Genomic DNA, 12,167 nt, shown 5'->3' with positions numbered 1-12,167 from the left:
CCTATAATCTAAAAGAATGGTTCTAAAAATAAATAAATAAATAAATAAAAGAATGGTTCTTTCTCAGAGACATGCACTAAAATCAATTATAGATTTAATTCTTAAAATAATTTTTGAATAAAATAAAAACAAGTTTTCCCTGGAAATTAGGATTTGATATATATGAGATACATGGACCTTGGGCATCTTTAGATTATTGTTTTATTATTTCTAATTCATATCACCAGCTGTGAATTAGTACACAGTGTAGGGTCAGATTCCCTATAATACAAATACAAACATCCTCATTTTTTTATTTTTATTTGCATTTATTCTATGCAGAATTTACTCCAGGGGCATAAGGTTTTGTTTCTTCAGTTTCTTCTGGGATCTTTTTCTTCTGTGCAACCTCCTCTTCTGGTTTAGGAACAATCTGCTCTTATTCAGTAAGAATCACCTCAATGTGGCAGGGAGAGCTCATGTATGGATTAATCCGGCCATGAGCCCTGTAGGTTCTACGTCGCATCTTGGGGGCTTTATTCACCTGGATGTGCTCAATGACCAGAGACTCTACATCTAAACCCTTAAGTTCAGCATTACTCTCCGCATTTTTAAGCATGTGCAGTAAAAATTCAGCACTCTTCTTGGGCCACCGACCCTGTGTCCAGCCCCACTGTTTGGCCTGCGCACATCTACCAACTCCACCATTGTAGCGACGGAATGGCACACACTGCTTCTGCAAAGTGACATCTTTCAGATACTTGGTGGCTTTTCGAATATGCATACGCTTGATGGCCTGGGCAGTTTCATGTGTGTTCTTAAAGTGAACATGAAGATTTGAACCTCTCGACTTGCATGATTTTATAGGGTTTTCTGGGTCCAGCGAGTGGTGAACCATCTCTGGAGGTCACCTCAGGCCGCTCGGGGGAAGAGCCTCATTTTTAACATAGCATCATTTCTTGTATTTTCTTACATCACAAAATATTTCTTTTTTTTATTGTGGTGAAATTCACATAATGTAAAATTAACATTTTAACCATTTTTAAGTCTACAGTTTAGTGGCATTAAGTATATTCACATTGTTGTCTAATCATCACCACTATCTCTTTCCAGTCATGCCATTTGGATACTCAATACCCATTCCTTCCATACCCACAGTCCCTGGAGAAAAATAATATTTTCTGAACATCATTTCATATTGATGGAATGAAATATTTTGTAGTCAATATGAAATGACTACAAAATATTTCTTATATGGATATGCTATTGGTTACCAAACCATTATCATAACTCTGGACAGTTCTGTTGTTTCCAGATGTTTTTATCTAAGGCAGCAGCAAACGCCTGTGTGTGTGTGTGTGTGTGTGTGTGTGTGTGTGTGTGTTTCTATTCGGTTCTTCTTTGTATCTTTTGTTTTTCCGTTGCAATATTCTATCTTTCATTTGTGTCAAGTGTGTTTGCAATTGCTCATTGGAGCACATAGTTTTATATATATACTCACATATATAATTCATGTACAGAATATGTGGTTATATAATATATAATTCATATTCATATTATTCTTTTAAATATTTATTTATTTGAGAGAGCCTGAGATCCAGAGAGATCATAGAAGGAGAGGCAGAGGAAGAAGCACACTTGCTGCTGAGCAGAAAGCCCAATGCGGGGCTCGATCCCAGGACCCTGAGATCATGACCTGAGTGAAAGGCAGATGTTTAAATGACTGAGACACCCATAGACCCCTATATTCATATTATTGTATCCTTGAAATAAACTCCTGGAAGTGAATTTACTGAACTAAATGTGCAGTATTTTAAAAATTTAAAGTTCTTGTAGATAAATAACAGTAATAGTTTTGATTTCTCTTAAATAGCTTATTGATGAAGGATGTATTTGTTTTACATATTTATTAGCTATTTCTTATTTCGTAGATTATCAAGATATTTGACTCTTTATTTGCTTGAGTTTTACTATTCATTTATCCAGTTTAGCAATGCTAGAGAATACTTGCCGTTTGCCAGTGGTATTTGTGACAAATATTATTGCCAGTTTGTTACTGGATTATTATTGATGGTTTTTATAGCAAAATACAAAGTGTGAGATGTTTATGTAATACAATCTTTAACGTTTCAGATTATTTTCTTCTGTTTTCAACTTTGAAAGTTCTTCCTCAAATGAAGTCAGTAATCACTTATTTTTTACATATTTATGGTTTAATTTTCCCAACTCTTACATATGCCTAAAATTAATTTTGCAGTTATGTAAAGTAAAAAGTCAAGCTTTTTTTTCCACAAATAGCTAACCCACTGCCATCAGATTATGTATTTGTTAAAAAAGCTTCCCCACTGATTTATGATTGCATCTTCAACATAAATGTCAGAATTCAGTGTGTTGAGTCTGTTTCAGGCTACCTATTCTATATCAGTGATCATCTTTTCATTCCTATAGCAGTGCCACACTATTACAATCATGTCATTTTTTTTAACTTTTTACTAAGTAGAATTTCAGGAATATACAAAATAGATACAATTAAATTATGAAATCCTATGTACTTATCACCCAGGTTCAACACTGTATTTTTTTTTAAAGAGCACAAGAGCAAAGAAAAGGGAAAGAGGAGATTAATAACCTTCCCATTGCATCTTATCCAGTTATGACTTAGTCTCTACCAATAATATAAGTACAAAATAGTGAGATGATAGGGGAGAAACAGTTGTTCCAAGAAACCTAGCTAAGGAGAGTCAGTGTAGTTGAACAAAGAGTATGGGAAGTTCTGATATTCCTAAAAGGCAGGACAAAGAGAAAACTTGAGTCATATAAGAAGTATGTGAGTTCATAAGAAGTGATGAATCTTTTCTTTACATGAAATTCAAAGAGGAATGTTTTATTTAAACATTGTTGAACAAAATGGACAATGTCTTCCAAAGTAGAATTGCAAAGGATAACAAAGCAAAATTTAGATTACTTTTTCTTTTCTCAACTTTGGATAAAAACCAAAATCTGTTTTTAATCACTGTCTTGAGCACATTTCCACCAAGAGCTAAAGTCATAGCATCCAGGTATATAATTTTTCAAAGATGCTTAGAGAAGCTAAGACCTTAAGCTGCATGTTTTTAACTAATGGGATCTGTGTCATGATGAAAAGACTGATAAATATACATTTGTTCTTTCCTTAGGAAAAAAAAAAGGAGATTGAACCACCTTGCTTTTGACTGGTGATTGTCAAAGTATGGCAGAAGGCATTTTATGACAGGTGTTGATTAATTTTTAAAATGTATATATTATAAGGTTCTCTTTCCAGGTAAGATGGAGTAAGCATACTGTACACTGTATCTCTAATTGAATGTAATTACAAAATTTTGACAGAATGCGTAGGGCAGTTATTTGAGGACTCTCAAATGTAGTTGATAGCAGGTGAATTGGGGGAGATTAGAACGTGAAGTTGCATTCTGGTTGTGAAGTTACAAAGTGGTTGTGAACTTATCATTTTTTCTCTTCTAGCATGCTCTGGCCTGAACACTGTGCAGCCCAAAACCCCAGAGAGAGCACTGGTGCACAAATGCTCCAGGAGAAACCTTCAGGTCCTCTTTTGAGAAGAGGGGACAGGAAATTTCTAACACTCAGAGACAGTGCAGGAATCCTCCATTTTGCCTTCTTTTTTTTTTTTTCCTTCTCTTGGTTCTCTCCCACCCTGTCCCTTAGGCAATCCCATAGGGGCAGTGACAGAGGCTGCCACTGAAGCTGGTAGGAGCCAGAACTCTGAAAGAAGGGAATCTTCCTCTAGTATAGGTGGAGATGTGATCCCACGAGAGTGGAACAACTCCTCCATTGCATTTGATTCCTTCTCGGATCTCTTGCCACTTGAGCCCAGACATGGGTAAAGTCACAAATACGCATGACAGATAACTAAAGCCCTAGGTTTCAAGCCACAGGACCAAAAAGAGGAACCCAAGGGAAGTGAAAAGTATCAAGGACATGAAAGAAGAGGAACTTGAGAAAGCAACTCTTATAGTTACTTATGAACACACGGTCTTACCCTAAACTGTGTATGCAAGAGTCTGATCCTAATCTGCTAACCAGAGACTGTGAGAATTGAAATAACAGATAGATCATAGCCAGGGTCCCAAACTAACCACTGAGAGACACACAAGTGGGACAGATCTTAAGTGCACCGTGAAGATTTGAAAATTGAAATGACGTTGGAAACAATGCTCATAGGTTGGAATTTGTGGTCTTAACCTCACTAGTTTGATTGCCTGCTAAAATAAAAATATCAACAATTTTCATCAGATTTAAACAAGACACAGACTTTTATAATATAATATTCAAAATGTTCAGAATGCAATCCAAATTACTGAGTATAAAAAAATGAGAAAAACCTCGAACTGCATGGAAAAGGCAATCAGCAGACATCAACACGACAATGACATAGATAGGGGAATTATCTTACAAAGACTTAACAGCAGCTATTATATAAATGTTCCAACAAGTAATCACAAGCACACTTGAAATAAATGAAAAACAGAATGTCTCAGCAAAGAAATAAAAAAAATATTAAGATGAACCAAACAAATTTTAGAACAAAAAAAATCAGTAACCAAATTTTAAAACTGCTTGTATGGGAGCACATTGGAGATAATGGGCAAAGAGTCCATGTACTTGAAGATAGATCAATAGAAATCGTCTAATTTGAACAATAGAGAGAAAAATATCATTTAGCAGTTAACAAAGGCTCAAGGACACGTGAACCACTAACTAAAAGTCTAACATTCATGACATTAGACTCCAAGAAGAAGAAAAGGAGAAGGAATAAAATGCTGAAAAAGTACTTGAAGAATCAATGGTTGAAAACTTCCCAAATTTGGCAAAAGACATTTACCTACAGATTCAAGAAGTATGGCTAGCCACGAACTGGATAAGTCCAAAGAAATTCTAGACCAAACATAACCAAAGTACTGCATTCAAGAGAATGAATTTTCCCTTTTTTTTAAAGATTTTATTTATTTATTTATTTATTTATTTATTCGCAAGAGACACAGATAGAGAGTCAGAAATAGGCAGAGGGAGAAGCAGGCTCCCCGTGGGGAGCCTGATGCAGGACTCAATCTCAGGACCCCAGGATCACGACCTGAGCCAAAGGCAGACACTCAACCACTGAGCCACCCAGGAGTCCCAAGAGAATGAATTTTCAATCAAATTTCCTGAAAGCAGCCAGAGGAAAATAATACATTACCTAAAGGGAAACAATGAATCAAGTGACTGCACATTTCTCCTCCAAAACCCAAGGATGCCTGAAGAAAGTGACACAACATTTTTGATGCACTGAAAATAAAGAACTGCTAACCCAGAATTCTACATCCAGTGGAAAAAATCCTTTAGTGATGAGGATAAAATAAAGATATTCTCTTGCTGATATGATGAATCACATTGATTGTTTTACGAGTGTTGAACCAGCCTTGCATCCCGGGATAAATCCTACTTGGTCATGGTGAATAATTTTCTTAATGTGTTGTTGGATCCTATTGGCTAGTATCTTGTTGAGAATTTTTGCATCCATGTTCATCAGGGATATTGGTCTGTAATTCTCCTTTTTGGTGGGGTCTTTGTCTGGTTTTGGAATTAAGGTGATGCTGGCCTCATAGAATGAGTTTGGAAGTACTCCATCTCTTTCTATCTTTCCAAACAGCTTTAGTAGAATAGGTATGATTTCTTCTTTAAACGTTTGATAGAATTCCCCTGGGAAGCCATCTGGCCCTGGACTCTTGTGTCTTGGGAGGTTTTTGATGACTTCTTCAATTTCCTCCCTGGTTATTGGCCTGTTCAGGTTTTCTATTTCTTCCTGCTCCAGTTTTGGTAGTTTGTGGCTTTCCAGGAATGCGTCCATTTCTTCTAGATTGCCTAATTTATTGGCGTAGAGCTGTTCATAATATGTTTTTAAAATCGTTTGTATTTCCTTGGTGTTGGTAGTGATCTCTCCTTTCTCATTCATGATTTTATTAATTTGAGTCTTCTCTCTCTTCTTTTTAATAAGGTTGGCTAATGGTTTATCTATCTTATTAATTCTTTCAAAGAACCAACTCCTGGTTCTATTGATCTGTTCCACAGTTCTTCTGGTCTCAATTTCGTTGAGTTCTGCTCGAATTTTAATTAACTCTCTTCTTCTGCTGGGCGTCGGGTCGATTTGCTGCTTCTTCTCTAGCTCCTTTATGTGTAAGGTTAGCTTTTGTATTTGAGTTCTTTCCAGTTTTTGAATGGATGCTTGTATTGCGATGTATTTCCCCCTCAGGACTGCTTTTGCTGCATCCCAAAGATTTTGAACAGTTGTATCTTCATTCTCATTAGTTTCCATGAATCTTTTTAATTCTTCCTTAATTTCCTGGTTGACCCTTTTATCTTTTAGCAGGATGGTCCTTAACCTCCACGTGTTTGAGGTCCTTCCAAACTTCTTCTTGTGATTGAGTTCTAATTTCAAGGCGTTATGGTCTGAGAATATGCAGGGGACGATCCCAATCTTTTGGTATCGGTTCAGACCCGATTTGTGACCCAGTATGTGGTCTATTCTGGAAAAAGTTCCATGTGCACTTGAGAAGAATGTGTATTCAGTTGAGTTTGGATGTAAAGTTCTGTAGATATCTGTGAAATCTATCTGGTCCAGTGTATCATTTAAAGCTCTCGTTTCTTTGGAGATGTTGTGTTTAGAAGACCTATCAAGGGTAGAGAGAGCTAGATTGAAGTCACCAAGTATAAGTGTATTATTATCTAAGTATTTCTTTACTTTGGTTAATAATTCGTTTAAGTATTTGGCAGCTCCCACATTCGGGGCATATATATTGAGGATTGTTAAGTCCTCTTGTTGGATAGATCCTTTAAGTATGATATAGTGTCCCTCTTCGTCTCTCACTACTGTCTTCGGAGTGAATTTTAGTTTATCTGATATAAGGATGGCTACCCCTGCTTTCTTTTGAGAACCATTTGAATGGTAAATGGTTCTCCAACCTTTTATTTTCAGGTTGTAGGTGTCCTTCTGTCTAAAATGAGTCTCTTGTAGACAGCAAATAGATGGGTCCTGCTTTTTTATCCAGTCTGAAACCCTGTGCCTTTTGATGGGGTCATTAAGCCCGTTCACGTTCAGAGTTACTATTGACAGATATGAGTTTAGTGTCATCATGATATCTATTTAGTCCTTGTTTTTGTGGATTGTTCCACTGAACTTCTTCTTAAAGGGGAATTTTAAGAGTCCCCCTTAAAATTTCTTGCAGAGCTGGTTTGGAGGTCACATATTCTTTGAGTTCCTGCCTGTCTTGGAAGCTCTTTATCTCTCCTTCCATTTTGAATGAGAGCCTTGCTGGATAAAGTATTCTTGGTTGCATGTTCTTCTCATTTAGGACCCTGAATATATCCTGCCAGCCCTTTCTGGCCTGCCAGGTCTCTGTGGAGAGGTCGGTCTCTGTGGAGAGGTCGGTCTCTGTGGAGAGGTCAAGATAAACTGAAGGTCTTGCATTCTATTTAAAAAAAATCATCATATCAGCAAGAGAAAAACCAAGAACCATATGATCCTCTCATTAGATGCAGAGAAAGCATTTGACAAAATACAGCATCCATTCCTGATCAAAACTCTTCAGAGTGTAGGGATAGAGGGAACTTTCCTCGATATCTTAAAAGCCATCTACGAAAAGCCCACAGCAAATATCATTCTCAATGGGGAAGCACTGGGAGCCTTTCCCCTAAGATCAGGAACCAGACAGGGATGTCCACTCTCACCACTGCTATTCAACATAGTATTGGAAGTCCTAGCCTCAGCAATCAGACAACAAAAAGACATTAAAGGCATTCAAATTGGCAAAGAAGAAGTCAAACTCTCCCTCTTCGCCGATGACATGATACTCTACATAGAAAACCCAAAAGCCTCCACCCCAAGATTGCTAGAACTCATACAGCAATTTGGTAGCGTGGCAGGATACAAAATCAATGCCCAGAAATCAATGGCATTTCTATACACTAACAATGAGACTGAAGAAAGAGAAATTAAGGAGTCAATCCCATTTACAATTGCACCCAAAAGCATAAGATACCTAGGAATAAACCTAACCAAAGAGGTAAAGGATCTATACCCTAAAAACTATAGAACACTTCTGAAAGAAATTGAGGAAGACACAAAGAGATGGAAAAATATTCCATGCTCATGGATTGGCAGAATTAATATTGTGAAAATGTCAATGCTACCCAGGGCAATTTACACGTTCAATGCAATCCCTATCAAAATACCATGGACTTTTTTCAGAGACTTAGAACAAATTATTGTAAGATTTGTGTGGAATCAGAAAAGACCCCGAATAGCCAGGGGAATTTTAAAAAAGAAAACCATAGCTGGGGGCATCACAATGCCAGATTTCAGGTTGTACTACAAAGCTGTGGTCATCAAGACAGTGTGGTACTGGCACAAAAACAGACACATAGACCAATGGAACAGAATAGAGAATCCAGAAATGGACCCTGAACTTTATGGTCAACTAATATTCGACAAAGGAGGAAAGACGATCCACTGGAAGAAAGACAGTCTCTTCAATAAATGGTGCTGGGAAAACTGGACATCCACATGCAGAAGAATGAAACTGGACCACTCTCTTGCACCATACACAAAGATAAACTCAAAATGGATGAAAGATTTAAATGTGAGACAAGACTCCATCAAAATCCTAGAGGAGAACACAGGCAACACCCTTTTTGAACTTGGCCACAGTAACTTCTTGCAAGATACATCCACGAGGGCAAAAGAAACAAAAGCAAAAATGAACTAGTGGGACTTCATCAAGATAAGAAGCTTTTGCACAGCAAAGGATACAGTCAACAAAACTCAAAGACAACCTACAGAATGGGAGAAGATATTTGCAAATAACATATCAGATAAAGGGCTAGTTTCCAAAATCTATAAAGAACTTATTAAAATCAACAGCAAAGAAACAAACAATCCAATCATGAAATGGGCAAAGGACATGAAGAGAAATCTCACAGAGGAAGACATAGACATGGCCAACATGCACATGAGAAAATGCTCTGCATCACTTGCCATCAGGGAAATGCAAATCAAAACCACAATGAGATCCCACCTCACCCCAGTGAGAATGGGGAAAATTAACAAGGCAGGAAACAACAAATGTTGGAGAGGATGCGGAGAAAAGGGAACAATGTTACACTGTTGGTGGGAATGTGAACTGGTGCAGCCACTCTGGAAAACTGTGTGGAGGTTCCTCAAAGAGGTAAAAATAGACCTGCCCTACGACCCAGCAATTGCACTGTTAGGGATTTACCCCAAAGATTCAGATGCAATGAAACGCCGGGACACCTGCACCCCGATGTTTCTAGCAGCCATGTCCACAATAGCCAAACTGTGGAAGGAGCCTCGGTGCCCATCGAAAGATGAATGGATAAAGAAGATGTGGTTTATGGATACAATGGAATATTCCTCAGCCATCGGAAACGACAAATACCCACCATTTGCTTCAACGTGGATGGAACTGGAGGGTATTATGCTGAGTGAAGTAAGTCAATCGGAGAAGGACAAACAGTGTATGTTCTCATTCATTTGGGGAATATGAATAATAGTGAAGGGGAATATAAGGGAAGGGAGAAGAAACGTGTGGGAGATATCAGAAAGGGACACAGAACATAAAGACTCCTAACTCTGGGAAACGAACTAGGGGTGGTGGAAGGGGAGGAGGGCGGGGGGTGGGGGTGAATGGGTGACGGGCACGGAGGGGGACACTTGACGGGATGAGCACTGGGTGTTATTCTGTATGTTGGTAAATTGAACACCAATAAAAATTAATTTATAAAAAAAAAAGATATTCTCAGTGAAGAGCAACTAAAAGAATCCATTGTCAGCAGAGCTGCTCTAAAAAAATTGCCAAAGGAAATACTTCAACAGAATGGAGATGACACCAGAAGGAAAAATTGGAACATCAGAAATGGAGGGAAAGCAACAAAAATGGTAAATATCTCAGTAAATAGGGCAGCCCGGATGGCTCAGCGGTTTGGCACCGCCTTCAGCCCAGGGCCTGATCCCGGAAAGCCGGGATCGAGTCCCATGTCCAGTCCCTGCATGGAGCCTGCTTCTCCCTCTGCCTGTGTCTCTGCCTCTTTCTCTCTCTGTGTGTCTGTCATGAATAAATACATAAAATCTTAAAAAAAAAACATCTCAGTCAATATAAAGAACTCTCACTTGAACTCTTTAAAATATTTGATGATTGAAAGCTAAAATTTTAATATTGTATTGAAAGCTTTTCATGTATACAGATATGATATATAACAACTACAACACAAAGAGAGGAATGTAATGAGACCTACCTGGTAATGAGTTTTCTACATTGTATCTGAAGTGATAAAATACCACTTCCAATAAATTATGTGACATTAAATACGTATATTCTTTAATCATTAGGCCAATCACCTAACATCTATGTAAAGAGATATAGTCTAAGTCACAATATATAAACTAAGTGATATTTATCCTAGTGCAGGGGTCAGCAAATTATGGGCCCAGTCCAGCCTCCAACCTGTTTTGTTTTGCTTGCAAAGTAAATTTTAACACATTAAAAAAAATGAATATGAAACAGAGGGAGAAAAAAACACCTTATTGAATAGAACCCACAAAGCCTAAAGTATCTATTCTCAGGCCTTTATAGGCAATGTTTGCTAATTCCTACCCAAGAAAAATGAAAATATATTCACACAAATATCTGAATATGAATATTTATAGCTGTTCTATTTATAATCTACAGAACCTTAAAGCAAGCTTGGTGTCCTTCAAAAATGAATAGATAAACTGTGGCATATACATATGATGGAATATTATTCCATAATTTTTTTAAAAAAAGGAACGAACTCTTATTACATACAATAACATGGATGAATCTTAAAGGCTTTGTGTCAGAGGAAAGTGCTGTAGTGTCAGCAGAGTCAGCTAAAACAGAAAGTCCAAATAAATTCCAGAGTCTCCTAACACCCAGTTTTCCAGCTTTAGTCATAAACCATTCATCATATCAAGAACCAGAAAATTTTCAAACAATTTATAAAGGCAATCAATATGTCTGAAAATCAAGATGAGAGGAAGGTTAAAATTACCTTATAAGAACTTAAAGCAAACAAATAATCCAATTAAAAAAGGGGCAGACAAGTGATGCAGAGCATTTTCTCATGTGCGTGTTGGCCATGTCTATGTCTTCCTCTGTGAGATTTCTCTTCATGTCTTTTGCCCATTTCATGATTGGATTGTTTGTTTCTTTGGTGTTGAGTTTAATAAGTTCTTTATAGATTTTGGAAACTAGCCCTTTATCTGATATGTTATTTGCAAATATCTTCTCCCATTCTGTAGGTTGTCTTTGAGTTTTGTTGACTGTATCCTTTGCTGTGCAAAAGCTTCTTATCTTGATGAAGTCCCAATAGTTCATTTTTGCTTTTGTTTCTTTTGTTTTCGTGGATGTATCTTGCAAGAAGTTACTGTGGCCAAGTTCAAAAAGGGTGTTGCCTGTGTTCTCCTCTAGGATTTTGATGGAGTCTTGTCTCACATTTAAATCTTTCATCCATTTTGAGTTTATCTTTGTGTATGGTGCAAGAGAGTGGTCTAGTTTCATTCTTCTGCATGTGGATGACCAATTTTCCCAGCACCATTTATTGAAGAGACTGTCTTTCTTCCAGTGGATCGTCTTTCCTCCTTTGTCGAATATTAGTTGACCATAAAGTTCAGGGTCCATTACTTGCCATCAGGGAAATACAAATCAAAACCACAATGAGATACCACCTCACACCAGTGAGAATGGGGAAAATTAATAAGGCAGGAAACAACAAATGTTGGAGAGGATGCGGAGAAAAGGGAACCCTCTTACACTGTTGGTGGGAATGTGAACTGGTGCAGCCACTCTGGAAAACTGTGTGGAGGTTCCTCAAAGAATTAAAAATAGACCTGCCCTACGACCCAGCAATTGCACTGTTAGGGATTTACCCCGAAGATTCAGATGCAATGAAACGCCGGGGCACCTGCACCCCGATGTTTCTAGCAGCCATGTCCACAATAGCCAAACTGTGGAAGGAGCCTCGGTGCCCATCGAAAGATGAATGGATAAAGAAGATGTGGTTTATGTATACAATGGAATATTACTCAGCCATTAGAAACAACAAATACCCACCATTTG

The 12,167-nt window shown here is 37.7% G+C and overlaps 1 protein-coding gene across 1 annotated transcript; it reads right to left on the bottom strand.

The window, feature by feature from the left end:
* Positions 1-403: 403 nt before the first annotated feature.
* On the bottom strand, positions 404-877 carry LOC129514413 (60S ribosomal protein L17-like). Its single transcript, XM_055332966.1, has one exon. The coding sequence runs from the start codon at positions 875-877 to the stop codon at positions 419-421; it is 459 nt and encodes a 152-aa protein (XP_055188941.1). The 3' UTR covers positions 404-418.
* Between the last annotated feature and the right edge of the window lie 11,290 nt (positions 878-12,167).

The sequence above is a fragment of the Nyctereutes procyonoides genome, unplaced genomic scaffold (genome assembly GCF_905146905.1).
Source record: "Nyctereutes procyonoides isolate TBG_1078 unplaced genomic scaffold, NYPRO_anot_genome, whole genome shotgun sequence".
Taxonomy (NCBI): domain Eukaryota; kingdom Metazoa; phylum Chordata; class Mammalia; order Carnivora; family Canidae; genus Nyctereutes; species Nyctereutes procyonoides.
Note: the sequence above shows the minus strand (reverse complement) of the source record. Positions and strands in the feature narration are given on the sequence as shown.